The sequence below is a fragment of the Balaenoptera physalus genome (assembly GCF_965194825.1).
Source record: "Balaenoptera physalus genome assembly, chromosome: 2".
NCBI lineage: Eukaryota > Metazoa > Chordata > Mammalia > Artiodactyla > Balaenopteridae > Balaenoptera > Balaenoptera physalus.
The window spans coordinates 150,434,902-150,451,909 of NC_138883.1; the positions used below are offsets into that span (position 1 = coordinate 150,434,902).

The 17,008-nt window shown below is 39.2% G+C and overlaps 1 protein-coding gene across 7 annotated transcripts in view; it reads right to left on the reverse strand.

Moving 5' to 3' along the window:
- Positions 1-17,008, reverse strand: part of DIP2C (disco interacting protein 2 homolog C) — a 364,119-nt gene that overhangs the window by 105,432 nt on the left and 241,679 nt on the right. For all 7 annotated transcript variants that reach the window (XM_082442364.1, XM_082442363.1, XM_082442368.1 and 4 more), the window contains 3 exons: positions 15,759-15,956; positions 9,465-9,556; positions 3,016-3,126 (listed from right to left, as the gene is read on the reverse strand). In XM_082442364.1, the coding sequence (XP_082298490.1) occupies positions 3,016-3,126; positions 9,465-9,556; positions 15,759-15,956 (401 nt within the window). The remainder of the gene's footprint in view (positions 1-3,015; positions 3,127-9,464; positions 9,557-15,758; positions 15,957-17,008) is intronic.

Sequence of the window (17,008 nt, forward strand, 5' to 3'; positions counted from 1 at the left end):
TTAAAACAAATCCCAGACGTGGGGCATAACCTTCTACCCACAAACACTTCAGTTGGGTGGGTGTCACCCTCGGGCTGCCCCATTTCCCTCCATCCCCACCCCAACTCCCTCTGATTTCTTCCAGCAAAATACACTCCCAAGAGAAGGATCATGTGATGGTTCACGTGAGATTGTAAGTATGTGACAAGACATCAATGTTTTTCCTTCCGGAGATGTTTCATTTTAACAGGACATCTGAAACCTTGGTTAAAGCAAACAAGTGGGGCATGTGCTAGATTCTAAGGAAAGAACAGTTTGCATCGTGCAGGACAGTGAGCCCCCTCTGAGCCCAGAGGCAAGTGCTGATGGGCCAGGCCCTGCCTGGCTGGACTCCTGTGGCCTCCAGGGCCCACTTGGTCTCTGGCCCTACGGCACTTAGAATCTGCACAATTCCACCCCCGCTACAGCCTTGCTACTTCCCACGCTGGCAGAAGGGAAATCCGGCTCAGTGGTTTCCGCCAGCCCACAGGTCCACTTTGCTGACATCTGGCCTTCACAGACCAGCTCAGCCACCTCAAGAGGGCGAGGAGGACAGCCACTGTCCAGATCTGCCCATCGTGGCACAGACTTCTGGAGGCTCCTCTCTTGCCCCTGCCCACTCCGCGGCCAAACCATTGGAGGGACACCCATTTCTCCTACTATGAACTCTTCAAGTGAAAAATGAGCCTTCTCCCCTCACTCCAAGAACTAGAACAGAGAATAAATAAATGCACATGGGACTAAATCGTTCAGTGAGGCTAATCAACATAGATGATTCTGAAAATTTGGTTCTCATTAGGCCCTTTATTTTAAGACAAGACTAGTGTGCATAGGACTGGTGGATAGAGGATTCACAAACTTCATCACCTCCACCCCTGTGCACATCTTACCCTGGGCTGAATGGCAACCGAGCCAGTGGATTCTTTTATTTAAAAATAAGTAAAGTTTTCTAAGAATGAACATTACATTCTGAAACCACAGACTGAGGCCCAACGCACAGCTTCTGGTTTAACAATAACCTGTGAGTCATCTCCTGGTTCTGTTCACCTCAGAAATGTTCTGAGGGAGAGAGGGCCAAGAAGAAACCTCAGCTTTTTCTTCTGAGAGAGGGTTCCTGGTCCTGAGGTACATGGTGACAATATGAGGGTCTGAATGGGCCTGAGAGGTAAGACAGAGCCACCTGGCAGGTCACAGCCTGCAACGCCTGAGACAGCTGGTAGGCATGTCTCAGGAGACCCAGAGGAGTTGCAGGTGAGACACCCTGGCCCCGCTCAACAATGCCTGGTCAGGAAGTGGCAGATACAGATGTCTCTTCATTCAAATGATTTTCCTCTGCAAACCAGACCTGGTCTGGAAGACACCAGGCTACAGATGTAGAGTAGACAAATCTAAATTCTATATGTGATGAATAAACAATAACTGCTACTCATAACAACAATAACAAATGTTCTGGGGTCTGCTTAGTGCAGTGCTGACAGAGAATCAGTCTCTTCACTCATTAGCCTATAAATCCCTCCAAATTAGCATCCTGATGCCATTGACTAGAGAATCCAGAGGGTTTTTTTTCTATTTCCAGAGGACCTCAACCCACTGAATTAGATATCAATTAAAGAGGAGCATCACACATCCCCTGAGAGGCTTTCCAGGTTAGTCACAGCACCAAAGAATCACATAGGAGAACGTGGCTACCTGCTCAGTAAATCCCCAAACCCTTCCGCATTTCTCGTCAATTGTGAAGGTCACAGGGCTCAGGAAGATGAGGAAGCACTTTATGGGGTGTGTATTGTACACCAGGAATGCTGGAGGCAAACCCTCGCAGAAATCAGGGCTCTCCTCAGGCCACTGGAGGGGGCTCTGCTGTCAGGGGCTGCAGGGCTCACCCCCCTTCCAGGGCCACCTGCCGCCCCGCCTGACACTTGCAGGTGCCTAGGAGGCCCAGGAGGGAACCTGCAGATTTTGTACCCAGGAAAACGGAAACAGCAACCATTCCCCAACCTTCTTCTAAAGGATCCCCACGTTCTCTCCTTCCGACCCAAGGAGCAGAGTTTCAAAGGTACCCACACACCGTGAACAGACCTTGAGGCATTTCCCCATTTTCATGATGAGTAGCCACAGAGACAGCTGGAAGATTCTCTGGAAACTCTGAGCCTGGGCACATGAAAACCTTAGCATTCTGGAGCTGGAAGAGTCACCCCACACAGTCTGCTCATGATGATGTGCTAAGTGACGGCCCGGTGAATCCAGGGTGGAGCTCAAGGGCACGACACATAACACAACCAGTGGCACGGGGCCATCCACACAGCCGTCGGCCCCATCTCCTTCGATAGCATCAGAGCACCTCTCGGGGGACCAGCAGGGCCAGCCCCAGCACAGCCTCCTCCCTCTGCCTTCTCTTCCAAAGTTACCACAGGTCTGTGGTGCAAGAAGCCAATCATTTACGTGGACAAAGACACACACACTGCTGTGTAGGGTTCCGACACTGGACTACACTACAACTGTAACAGCGAGATTAGTTATTTATTCTAATTATAGAATAAGATCCAACAAATCGTAGGTGAACCTGGAACTTGTTAATGTCCAAACACCTGAACAAATGCAACAACTGCCACCCCTGAAATAAAAATAAGTGAAAAATCTATCATGTACCCAGATTTCTACTGCAGTGACACTGAGGAACAAGATACTGGAACACCTGCTTTGCTGGCAGATCACCCTGGTCAATGCACAGAAGGTGCCACCTCAGGGCAGCAGCTCAATCCGGCCGCTGAGTGGAGCTGCAGCATCAATGCTGCTCCCTCGGCTGGGACAGCCAACGACAACCTGCACAGAGCCTCAGGGACAAGGCAAACAGCCCTGTGCTTCCTGATCCACATCCTGCTGAGATGAAAGCTCTTGAAGATGGCCGTCTGCACATTCTGACCCCATGACAGAACCTTCCAGGGCAGCAGAGCCGACCTTCCCGGCCAACAGGCTTGAACAGAAAGATACGTTATTTACCTTTCTCGTGAGGGGCACCTCGATGGGCACAGGCACAACTTCGGCCAGCAGGCAGCCGTAGAAAGCCACCATGGAGGCAGCAGGGTCATTGTTGGGGAACACTAGTGCCACCTGGAGCAACACAGAGAGAGAGGGATTAACCACTAACACGATGCCACTGGAAAAAATTTAGATGCCCTGCTTGAAAAATGCATATTAGTAAGATGCATTTTAATAAGTTATCAGATGCTTTTCCTTGATCTCACACGGAAGGCAAACAGATTATCCGGGTCATCTCTGACATCGTATCAGAATGCAACTACCCTTGCTGTTTACATGTTATCTCCCCCATCGGCACATATTTTTTACACAAGTGAAACCACAGTGCATATACTGTTTGTCTCTCGCTATTCTCACTGGGCTCTGAAGTGCGTCCTTGTACTTCCACACAGTCTTCACCATCGTAACTGAACGCTATGCACTTCCTCCCTAAGGTGCTGGGCTCACAGCTGACTCTACTCTGATCCCGGCTCAGATTTAGCTCCCCAAGCCTTGACTTACCTGAAAATTGAGAATACTAGTGTCCTAGTGTTGTAGTAAAGGTCAAATGAGAAAATGTATGCAAGAGCTCACACCGTGCCTGACACACAGCAGGCAGCCATGAACCACAACTGCCCACGAGGCCCCGGCCCTGAGAGCCGGCGCTCGGTCAGCCCACACCTGCGGCATCTGGCTTTCTGCCCTTCCAGGGAAGGCTTCCATGAACACCTGCCCACACATCTCCAGCCGCCCATTGCCTCTCCAGCTCAGCCTCTGAAGAACCAGGAGGACAATAATCATGGAGTTCTAAAAGGTAAATTTAAATTACTATCCAAATAACCCAATAATGGATAGTATGATTTTTCAAATGTTTTGATAGTCCTGAAGGGAATCTTAATGAAGAACAATTTTCCATCAGATGGCTTATAATTATTCATCCTTGTATGAACTGTGTTTCATTTCCTTTGCCTATTTATCTGCTAGTGTTTTGACATTTCCCATAAAATCTTTAAATATATTTCATAGTATTAACTCTTACATTTAATGCAGACGTCTCGATATAATATTTTCTGTTTTATTTTTATTAGTGTATTTAATGTTGCATGTAAACTTGTCAAGTTTTTCCTTTATGTTGTCAGCTTCGTCCCATTTACATTCACCTGGCACTCAGGTTAGCGTCTGCCGTGGAGCTAACGCAATGTCGATCCGCTTGCTCTCCTGTTGCCCGATGCTCCTTCTGGAGTGGCCCTTCCTACTCTAGCTCTAGAAGCTGCCTTCAGGATGCAACAGGCAGTCCTATTTCTGGATCCCCACTGAGCTCTGCAGGACTCTGCTTCCACTTTAACACAAGCTTCTCCCATGTGTTGCTGCAGCATCGGCACTGCTCTTCCTTGTTGATAATTAAGCACGTAAATCCCATGATTTAGCAGATGTATGTGATTTTTGTATTACCTCATTCAGGAATTTAACACATTTTTTTTCTTTAAAAATGCCCTAACTAGAAGTTATTAACTTTGTCATGAACAGGTGGATAAGACATCCTAATTACCTCAATATCTAAGTAAGCAGGTTGGCATAAAGGACTCAGATGACAGCTGAGGATGGAGCAGGCTGTGTCTTAAATTTGGCTCTGTTAGCAACACAGGATAGTTGATGGAAATAAAATTAAGTTTGGAATTATGTGAAGATTGCCTTTCTATATGGCATTCCTGCAGTTTACTAAAATCAGCCAAACGAGAGACAAATGAAACCGTTAAGGCCAATAAAAGCCATTCTGCACTACTGAAGAATTTCAAGAGACCCTGTGAAATAACTGTTGATTACATATTAATCCTTATTTTGTCCCAAAAGCACCCAGACAGATGCCAGGCTACTATTAGTAGGACTTCAACGGAGGAATAAAAGGATTTATTTGCATGTCTCTGCATATGAACCACAAACAATTATTTTAAAAATGATCTGAGGTTTGCACTGGCCTCAGGTGTTCTGCCTTCAACTGGTGGTCTGAGAGTTGACAGCATCTATTTTTAGTTCTGGATCTGGCAAAGCAACAACATTCAATCAAATGTTTGCAAAGCTTCCAAGGCACCACTGCCGCAAGACTGCTCTCCTTGAAAAAACAGAGGATGTTAAGAAAATGCAGAAGATGTTGAAGTTCCACCCAAAACTAATGGCTGTACCCGCTCACAGAGGACCAGTTAAATTCGGACTTGTTAGTCCTCCTGGGACTAACCTATTCTGCACGCAGGAGTCTTCAAGAGCATAGAACCGAGAGAAAGAAGGTGCTGCTTCCAGAGCCAGACTGTGGATCAACATATTTCCAAGAGGAGCTTCTGGTCTGGCTCCTATCCCAGCTCTGTTCCAAGGAAGGGCAACTTGATCCAGGATTTAAAATTCCCACTGCTCGATCACTAAAGTTCATGCTGATAATGCCATATTATATAACCTTGCAGAGTTGGGTTAAAACAGGATGAAATGTTATATTAATGTAAAGTGAATAAAAGCAGAATATAAAATTGTACATTATATGTTCTCAAAAATATAAAAGTAACAAATAGAAAATGGTCAAATAGCTAAAGGCTCTTTTAGAATCAAAACTGAATTTTTAAAAAATTTGTTTTAAGGAAGGGAAGACTGTATTTGTATCATAAAACTTTCCTTTTATATCTCAATCAGTCACAAGTCCTGTTTTTTGGTGACTGCACAGTGATTCCAGTGCAATACTGTACAAGTATACAGATGCTTCATTTTCATAAACCCACATGGTTTCTTTTCATTCAATTCCCTATGTATTCTCTGATATTTCATCGCACTTAACTACGCACAGAGCGTCAACAGACCACCTCCTTCCTCCACTCTCCTCCGCTGGTCTTCCTGTAACAGCTCTGCTGTCCCAGTGCCCGGCTTGTTCTGTCCACATACCACACAATCCCCCCTCAGCTCCTTTCCACACTCTGTCCTAGAATCTGACCAAGAGCCACAGGCTTGCTTTTTCTCCTCAAGAAGTCTTCTCAGATTCCAGAAGCTCCCAAAATGAGAACATTCTCTGTCCTTCCCAAAGAGTTCAGCTGTATCTCTCACCACCTATTTTGGGGACCTGTATCATTTTCCAATTTACAGATAGCCAATTATCAATGTCTTCATTTTTTTTTAACTCTGCAAGCTCCCTGAAGGCAGGTTTCACATATGATGCATCTTTGTTTATTCCACAGCTCCCACTACAATATCCTGAAAACCTATTCAGCTTAGGCACATAAATGCCTTTTCAAAGCCCAAGCAGTACTCCCCAAAGTGCATTAATAGGGTCACCCACATGAAAAGCATCTATAATTTTTATGCTAAGGACAGAATGTTCATTATCCTCGGAAAATTATATTTAATTAAAAATGATTTTCAAAGAGGTAAAGAATCCTGTTTATTGTGACAGAAGGTTATTATCAATTGAATACTACAGTCACATATGCTTATTTAATAAGTATTTATACGCACATGCCAGGTGCCAGCCATATGAAAACTTTTTAAAGGAATAATTTAGAAAAGTAGTCCCACCTCATACAATTCAAACCACCCCCTGCTAAAAAAAATCTTTTTACATATTTTGTTCCATCAAAACTTGCCCCCCACATTCCTACTGACTTCTTAGCAGAACAGAGATGGTTTATTTTGTAATTGCTATTGTAAAGGAACTTCAAGAGTCTGAAGGCCAAAGACTTTTTAAAAAAACTACTAAGACTATTAACCAAATTATAGATAAGGGAGATATATTACAACTGACTATTTTTTATCGTGATAAAATAAATATAGCAAAGTTTACCATCTTGACCATTTTCAAGTATACAGTTCAGTGGCATTAAGTACATTCACACTGTTGTAAAACCATCATCAACCATCCATTTCCAGAACATTTTCATTTTCCTAAACTGTAACTCTGTCCCTATTAAACAATAACTCCCCATTTCCCGCTTCCCACAGCTCCTGGTAACCATCATTCTTCTGTCTCTAGGAATTTGAGTACTCTAAGTACCTCATATAAATGGAACCATATAATATTTATCCTTTTGTGACTGGCTTATTTTACTGAGCATAATGTCCTCAAGGTCCATCCATGTTGTAGAATGTGTCAGAATTTCCTTCCTTTTTAAGGCTGAATAATATTACACCGTACGAATATACCACCTTCTGTTTATTCATTCATCCGACCATGGATGCTTGAGTTGCTTCCTCCTTTTGGTTTTCGTGAATAGTGCTGCTACGAACATTGGTGTAGATATATCTGTTCAAGTCCTTGCTTTCAATTCTTTTGAAATTGAAGTGGAATTATCGGATCAGATGTTTAATTTTTTAAGGAACCACCACAGTACTGTTTTCCACAGTGGCTACACCACTGTATGTTCCTACCAGCAATGCACAAGGGTTCCAATTTCTTCACATTCTTGTCATCACCTACTATTTTGTTTTTGATAGCAGCCATCCTAATGAGTGTGAAGTGGTAGCTCATGTGGTTTTGACGTGTATTTCCCTAATGATTAGTGATTCATGGGCTTATTTGGCTATTTGTAAATCTTCCCTGGAAAAAGGTCTATTCAAGTCCTTTGCCTGTTTTTTAAACTTTTTTTTTTTGGTTGTTGTTGTTGAGTTGTAGAACTTCTTTATATATTCTGGATACTAATCTTTTATCAGATATATGATTTGTAAACATTTTCTCCCATTCTGTATGTTTCTTTTTCACTCTCAAAAGTGTCCTTTGGTACATAGAAGTTTTTAATTTTATACATTTATTTTATTTATTTATTTTTGGCTGCGTTGGGTCTTCGTTGCTGTGCGTGGGCTTTAGTTGCAGCAAGTGGGGGCTACTCTGTTGTGGTGCGCGAGCTTCTCATTGCGGTGGCTTCTCTTGTCGCAGAGCACGGGCTCTAGGCTCACGGGCTTCAGTAGTTGTGGCACACGGGCTTAGCTGCTCCATGGCATGTGAGATCTTCCCAGACCAGGGCTTGAACCCGTGGTTCCCTGCACTGGCAGGTGGATTCTTAACCACTGCGCCACCAGGGAAGCCCAGAATTTTAAAATTTTGATGAAGTGCAATTTATCAATTTTTTTGTTCCCTGTGCTTTTGGTGCCATATCCAAGAAATCACTGCCAAATCCAATGTCATGAAACATTTCCCCTATGTTTTATTCTAAGAGTTTAGGTCTTTAATCCATTTTGAGTTAATTTTTTAATATATGGTATAAAGGTTCAATTTTGGGTTTTTGCTTATGGATATCCAATTTTCCAAGCACCATTTGTTGAGTAGACTTTCTGCCATTTAATGTCTTAGCATCCTTCTTGAAAGTCCCTTGACCCTACATGTAAGGATTTATTTCTGGGTTTTCTATTCTATTCCTTTAGTCTATATCTGTCTTTGTGTTAATACCACACAGCTTTGATTGCTGTAGCTTTACAGTAAGTTTTATAATGAGGAGGTGTGAGACCTATAATTGACTTTTAAAAGCTAAAGGTCAAACTTGTTCATTAAACTGGAAAGAATCATGGCCTACCACAGAATCCTGGGGCTGCAGCAATCTTATTAAAAATTCCCCATAATGGGCCCATGTTTTTATAATATCTCTTAAGTAAATCATAGCTTGTATTCTTGCTGGTTTATGGTGCTCTACAATGATATTTTTATAAAATTCATTTGGAGTCCTTTGGGTGCAGGTGGGTAACCCAGTCTTGGGGCATTCTGAGGTACACAGCAACATATGGAAAAAAATCACTCCATTTAAGGCAAGAAAACTAGGTTCTACTCTCAGCCCCACATCTTAATCAGGGTGTAAAGCTTGGGCAAGATTATTAACTGCTCTGGGTGTAACATTAAAAAGGAAATACTAATATCTGTTCTCAGTAACTTAGCAGATTGCAGTAAGAATAAAATTGTGCTTTTCAATGAAAGACAGTAGCCTATATCAAGAAATTTAACACTAGGAAAGGAGCATACCAGCAGTTTGCTGCCAGGATTTTCGATATCACTGAGTAATATAAAAAAGTTCTAAACACAATTGTCCTACCTACTCAGGGAGACAGTGCAAGTACATTCCAAACTAGGAGACCACAAATGTCAGGGGTTAGGAACACAGGTTTTGTGGTTGGACAAAAATGGATATGAGCACTGGCTACACCACTTTCTAGCTATGTGCCTTCATCTGATACGATTCTTACCCTCTCAAGTCCTAATATCCTCATGGATAAAACGTGAGAACTACTATAGTTAAACTCGCTGAGTTACTGTGACGATTAATCCTGCTGAATAACTGCTTCTGGTTCACAGTAAATGTTAAGAAAGCCTGATTTAGTAGTATGGAGGCACTGAACTTTGCAACTTTAAAACAGTGGGTGTCTTCTCCACCTCAGACCACGTGTCTTGCAGATGTGATAATTTAAATTGCACTTACCCTATCTCCAGGTCGCACCATAGGTTCTTGTTTTGTACCTAATTTATGCAGAATGTTGTAAGCAACCTTCATACTTCTTGTCCACAGTTTGCCTATCAATACAAATTATAAAGACACAATTAATTGTACACATGCATTTTCTGTTGTGTATATGTGTGCACATTAACCTATATAGAGAGTATTACTTTTTCACTTTAAGCCTTTCAAGTTATTCTGAGTCCCTGGAATCAAGATGGGAAACAAAAGCCAGCAAATCTGACTTACAAAATCTGAGAAGCCTGAACACTGGAATAAGGTATTAAATACAAATACACCTCGGATGCTAAAAACCTAGAGCAAAGCCACAGAGAATTTAATTACCATCACAGAAGTAGGGGAGGATTTCTAGGGAGTAAAATAGGGCAGGGACCATGGCATTAGTGAGTTAATGCTAATTTATATTGTGCAAAATGACACCTATTTCCTCTATTAATGAGTCCTGTCTTGTGTGATTGCAATGAATGTAAAGGGCACGTAAGACAGGCTTTGTAGGGCCTGATCCCTCTCCTTCCCCACATCCTAAGTTTCTCAACTTCAACTTTTCCTAACTTTTAGGATTTTGGAATCCTAATACCTGAATTTAGATAAAGATTATGGTAAAATTTTTGAATTATTTTAAAGTTTTGAACTCTAGAAAAAATCACCACAAAGCAGGATTAAAAAGATTAAAAAAACATGAGAAAAATGACCAGTTTTGAAGAACTTGCAGATTCAAATCTCTGCCTTCATCCCAGTGCCAGACATTTCCTCAGCATACCCAGGTGATAGCAAACAGTCTGAGATCAAACCAAAATGACTTTAAAATCTAACATGAATTCTTGGACACATAAAGGCCTTTTACAACTTTAGCTTCTATAAGCTTTCAGAAGCAGTCAAGGTGTTAGAAATTATATTAATGCAATAATAGTATAATAAAGATAACAACAATTTGAACTATTTCCTATAAATGCAATCACTGTTCTAATCTTTTTCCTATTTTAAATGTAAAAGCTAAATTAATATACACTTTAATTATGAAATGAAATTATGAAATTATGAAATGAAAAAATCTGAATTTGTTTTATTTCATATTGGATTTTGCAGCAACCCAAACTAGGGTTCTTACTGTTTTCCTATCAATGGATTTATCAATTTGTCTCTTCCTTAGTGATTAGGGGACAAGGAGGATTTTTCCATTATCTCTGATTCCTATAATTCCTAGGACATTCCTGGCTCATAGTATGTGCTTAACAAATGTTTCTTTGTTTTACTAACATCATAATAAAGCAAGCTATAAAAAACAAAATTGCAGTATACATTTTAGCCTACTTCTTGATCACTGAGAGTAACTACTAGGTGTGATGTTTTATTCATGCCCCTCCTCCACCTTCCTTAACTCCACCTCCTCAAGACTGGCTTCTTTACTATTACTTGATGATTATATTTTTGCCCCAAACAGTCACTAGCCATTAGAAATAATGCAGGGAGTTATTTTTTCCCTAAAGAAATCACAAATATTTTGTGCCTTCAGATTTATTTAATGTGAACAATGTTAGGAAATTACTATAGTTGAATAAACAATTACAATCAACTTGTTGTAAGTGAAAAAAATCAACGCATTGTAAACGAACAAATCAATTACAATCAAACAATTAGCACCATTATATTTTGTTAAAGTTTCAACTTCATTCTCAGTTTGGACTATTAAAGTCTAGATCATCATAAATTCATAAAAAAGCCAATTTACAACAGAGAGTTTGAAAAAGGAAACAACACACTTTTGGCAAGTTCTACAAGTATTTTTCAAATAGATAAAAATAAAGAGTAAATTGATGATTTAAATTAAAGAAGATAAAACAGTTCTTGACTGATTTAGAAAGGAGAAAGAAAACAAATTTCCAACCAAGAATACTCTCCCAGGCAAAGTTATCATTCAGAACTGAAGGACAGATAAAGTTTTCCAGACAAGCAAAAAGCTAAAGGAGTTCATCACCACTAAAGCAGCCTTACAAAAAAAGTGTTAAAGGAACTTATTTAAGCTGAAAAGAAAGGGCACTAATTTGTAACAAGAAACTATGTGTCTCACTGGTAAAGGTAAATATTTAGTGAAGGTAGTAGATTAATCACTTATAAACCTAGTATTAGGTTGAAAGACAAAAGTAGTAAAAATAACTACAACAGTTAGTTAAGGAATACACAAGATAAAAAGATGTGAAATGTGACATCAAAAACATAAAACGGGGAGACAAAAAATGTAGGGCTTGGGAATGTACTCAAACTTAAGTTTTTAATCAACTTAAAACAGACTATTATAAATATGTTATATGTAAGCCTCATGGTAACCATCAAGCAAAAACCTATAGTAGATACACAAAAAATAATGTGAAAGGAATCTAAGCACACCACTAAAGAAAGTCATCAAACCACAAAGGAAGAGAGTAAGAGAAGACTAAAGGAACAGAGGAACTACAAAAGAGCCAGAAAGCAATTAACAAAATGGCAATAAGGTCACACCTATCAATAACTACTTTAAATGTAAACAGACTAAATTCTCCAATCAAAAGACACAGTGGGTGAATGAATTAAAAAAAAAAACCAACAACACAAGACTCATCTACATACTTCTACAATAGACCCACTTCAAGTATAAAGACACACACAAAATGAAAGTGGACAGACAGAAAAAGATATTCCATGTAAATGGAAACCAAAAGAAAGCTGGGTTAGCTATACTTATAACAGATAAAATCAACTTTAAAACAAAGACTGTAATGAGACAAAGGACGTCACGTAATGATAAAGGGTAAATCCAACAAGCAAATATAACATTTGGATATATTTATGTGCCCAATATAGAAGCACCTGAATATATAAAGCAAACATTAACAGACATAAAAAGGGAAACAACAGCAATATAACAAGAGTAGGGGATTTTAATACCCCATTTACATCAATGAACAGACCGGCCAGACAGAAAATCAATAAGGAAACATCAGCCTTAAATTACACATTACACCAGACAGATTTAATAGAAATATAAAGAACATTCTATCGAAAAGCAGCAGAATACACATTCTTCTCAAGCTCATATGGAATATTCTCCAGGATAGATCATAGGCCACAAAACTAGTCTTAAATTTAAGAAGACTGAAATCATATTGAGCATCTTTTCTGACCACAATGTTATTAAACTAGAAATCAATTATGAGAACTGATAAATTTACATGTATGTGGAGATTAAAAAACATGCTATCCAACAACCAACGAAACAAAGAAATCAAAAGAGAAAGTAAAAAACACCTTGAGACAAATGAAAATGAAAATATAACATACTAAAACTTATGGGATACAGCAAAAGCAATTCTAAGAGGGAAGTTCACAGATAAATGTCTATCTCGAGAAACAAGTAAAATCTCAACCTAACTTTACATCTCAAGTAACTAGAAAAAGAAGAGCAAATGAGGCCCAAAGTTAGTAGAAGGAAGAACATGACAAAGATCAGAGCAGAAATAAATGAAATAGAGATTAAAAAGACAATAGAAAAGATCAATGAAATCAAGAGCTGGTTCTTTAAAAAGATAAACAAAATTAACAAACCTCTGGCTAGACTCACCCAGGGAAAAAAGAGGACTCATAAATAAAATCAGAAATGAGAGACGTTACAATTGGTATTAAAGAAATACAAATGATCATAAGAGATTACTATGAACAATTACATACCAACAAACTGGACAACCTCGAAGAAATAAATTCCTAGAAACATACAACCTTCCAAGACTGAATGATGAAAAAACAGAAAATCTAAACAGACCATTTACTAGTAAGGAGATTGAATCAGTAATCAAAACCCTCTCCACAAACAAAAGCCCAAGACTAAATAGCTTCACTGGTGTATTCTACCAAACATTCAAAGAAGAATTAATACCAATCCTTCTCAAGTTCTTCCAAAAAACAAAAGATGAGAAAACACTTCCAAACTCATTTTACAAGGCCTGCATTACCCTGATATCAAAAAAAGACAAGGACACTATGAGAAAAGAGAATTACAGGCCTGAAGAACACAGATGCACAAATCTTCAACAAAATGTTAGCAAAGCAAATTTAATAATATGTTAAAATGCTCATACACCATGATGATCAAGTGGGATTTATTCCAGAGATGCAAGGATGGCTCAACATCCGCAAATCAATGAATGTGACACAGCACATTAATAACATAATGAAGGATAAAAATCATATGATCATCTCGGCAGATGCAGAAAAAACATTTGACAAAATTCAACATCCATTTATGATAAAAATTCTCAACAAAGTGGGTACAGAGGGAACATACCTCAACAAAATAAAAGTCATATGTTTACATATGCTAACAGCATACTCAACAGTAAAAAGCTGGAAGCTTTTCCTCTAAGATTCAGGAACAAGACACTTTTGCCATGCTTATTCAACATAGCATTGCAAGTCCTAGCCAGAATAATAAGGCAAGAAAAAGAAAGAAAAAGCATCCAAACTGGAAAGGAAGAAGAAAAACTGTCACTACTTGCAGATAACATGACATTATATATAGACAAACTTAAAGACTATACAGAAAACCAGAGTAATAAATGAATTCAGTAAAGTAGCAGATACAAAATCAATACACAGAAAACTGTTCTGTCTATACACTAATAATAATCTATCAGAAAGAGAAATCAAGAAAACAATCCCATTTACAACTGCATCAAAAGGAATAAAATACCTAGGAATGAATTTAATCAAGGAGGTAAAAGACCTGTACGTTAAAAATTATGACTTTAATGAAAGAAATTAAAGATGACACAAATAAATAGATATTCTCTGCTCGTGGATCAGAAGAATTAATATTGTTAAAATGTCTGTACTACCCAAAGCAATCTATAGATTCAATGCAATCCTTATCAAAATTCCAATGGCATTTTTCACAGAAATAGAACAAACAATTCTAAAATTTGTATGAAACCATGAAGGACCCCAAATAGCCAAAGCCATCTTGAGAAAGAAAAGCAAAGCTAGAGACATCATACTCCCTGACATTAGAAAACTACCAGTAATGAAAAACTGTATGATACTGGCACAAAAACAGACACATAGATCAATGAAACAGAATAGCCCAAAAATAAACCCATGCATGTATGTCAACTAATTTATGACAAAGGAGCCAAGAAAGGGGAAAGGACAGTCTTTCAATAAATGATGCTTGGAAAACAGTACACAATCAGCTCCATGGCTGAATCTGGCAAGAGATGAAGGTCAGACAGGAAAGTCCTCTGTCTTTTTGACTGACTAAAATCTATTTCCAAGAGTATAACTTTTAAAAAATGAATCTTATGCCTCATGATGGGTGAAATACCCTTTATCCACTCAGAATTTCCCAACAAAGCCAGAAAAAAAAAAAAAATGAGACTATGAAAACATATGCTCCTAAATCCCATTTCCTTCCATGAGATGCACAGGATAATGACTGAGGCACAGTGGGTGGGTGCCTCATGGGCCCCACACCCACTAAAAGGCTGGGCTATAATACTTAACACCTGGCTCTTGACCTCCATTGCTAATGGAGAAAACAATTTCTTTCCTACCTGCAATTAGAAGAGCATTATCATCATAAAAACAAAACTGAAAGTTAAAAAAAGGTAATCTAACCTCACACATGCAGACATAATATAAGCCATTTTGGTGTTTTTGTTATGAGGCTTGTTTCTTTGCAAAACTGTAGCAGAGAGTGTGAAAATGACCTGAAAATTTGCTTTCTCCGCCTCTTATCCGTGGAGCAAAGAGAAAGGAATCTCTCTGGTACAGTTAACCATTTCCAAGTTTACGGACTGCATTAATGGTACTGAATAAAGAATTTTAAAAAAGTTTGTTTCTCTTGCTTTCTGAAAAAGCACTTTGGAAACAGATTCTGTTTCTTCTGAGTGATGCATGTCAGAGAGTTCTGATATACATTCTTTAACTACCAATCCTTCTTGAAAGCATTAATTTAATTAATATACATTCCAAGAGGTAAAATCTAACATCTTATTAGAGTTATAATCACTAATTTTTTATATCACTTTCTGGTTTTTACTCAAAAACATTTAACAAATAGTAACTTTTTCATATTCAAACCAAGTAATTTTCCTATAATATTTTTTTTCAGGTTCCATTTATTTCTGTATTAGAAACATAAGGCAACACAAATATGAATCGGCCACCCTGAAAGTGACAGTTGTGTGCAGGCACAAGCAAACGAAAGGTGGATAAGCCTCACAGGATTACCGTAAGTGAGGATGTACAGAGGTTTCCCATTCGTGTCCATCGTGGTCAAGCACGGGGCCTTTGGTGAGATGGTCCCCCATCGCTGTAACGCTGCTTCTAAAGATGGGGGCCAATTTGTAACCACACCCAGTTGTTCCCCACGCATCGCCAACATTTGGGCTCCCTCTGGCTTTGGCTGGTTTGGATCTGGTTGTTGAACTAAATACATTTGAACACAAAAGGTTTTCAAGAAAAACACATCCATATTAGCACAATCACTTTTTTATTCCTTTGAAGGAAGCTAGAAGACTTACACTTGAGTTAGAAATTTATTAGCAGACAGGAAACATGCACAGGTGTTTTTCTAGAATTAGAGCTATGATCGACACATGAGCCTCACGGATGTAACAAAAGCACTTAATTCTTACAATTTCCAAGGCAATGTCAGGGTGCGGAACTTAGGGAGAACGGAATGCATTTATAAACTGACAAGTAAAACTATGCATTTTAACATGCCTAGAGTCTAGGATTGCAATAGCCATGTTTAAAACATCGGTTATCGACATACACTAGTAATTATAGACTCCAAAGAGCTCAAATCTTGCTGAATTATATTTTTCCCTTAAATACTGAGATGTAAATTTGAATTTGCTACAGCTACTATGAATAACTGGCACAGCACATATTTTCTTAAGTACAACAAAAATAAACGCCCCATAATAAAAACAAGTTGCCCAACTCTTTAGATAGGTATGAATCTGAGAGATTATTCTCACTTCTGGGAAAGGTTTCTCTTATAGTTGACGATTCACAATTTCCACCTGCTGGCTAGAGAATCAGCTATGTCTTACTTGTGGTATAAACAGCAAGAAAATAAGCAGTTTGGGTTTGATACAACAAGCAGTACTTTGTTTCAATTTTAAGTTGTTTGTGTTAAAAGGCTCAGGACTGTTCAGGGGTTAAGAACACCAGCTCCTGAAGCTGTCACAAGAGGCAGGAAGGTGAGATCTGCCACAGCTCACTCTGCATTCCTCTAAAGCCTATTCAGAGAGAACGCGCTGCTGCAAGCTCAGGTTGTCTATGATCTATCAACACCAGAATTCCTGTAGCCTCAAGGAGTCCTTAGAAAGAGGCCTGGCTCACGGGACAAAATCGCATTCTGCTGAGACTGACACACAAATGGTATCAACCCAACTGTGCCGGGACTGGCGTATCTTTAAAGGGACCTTGGGGAATAGTACCTACAGTTTCTAGGCAGGATCCCTGTCTTC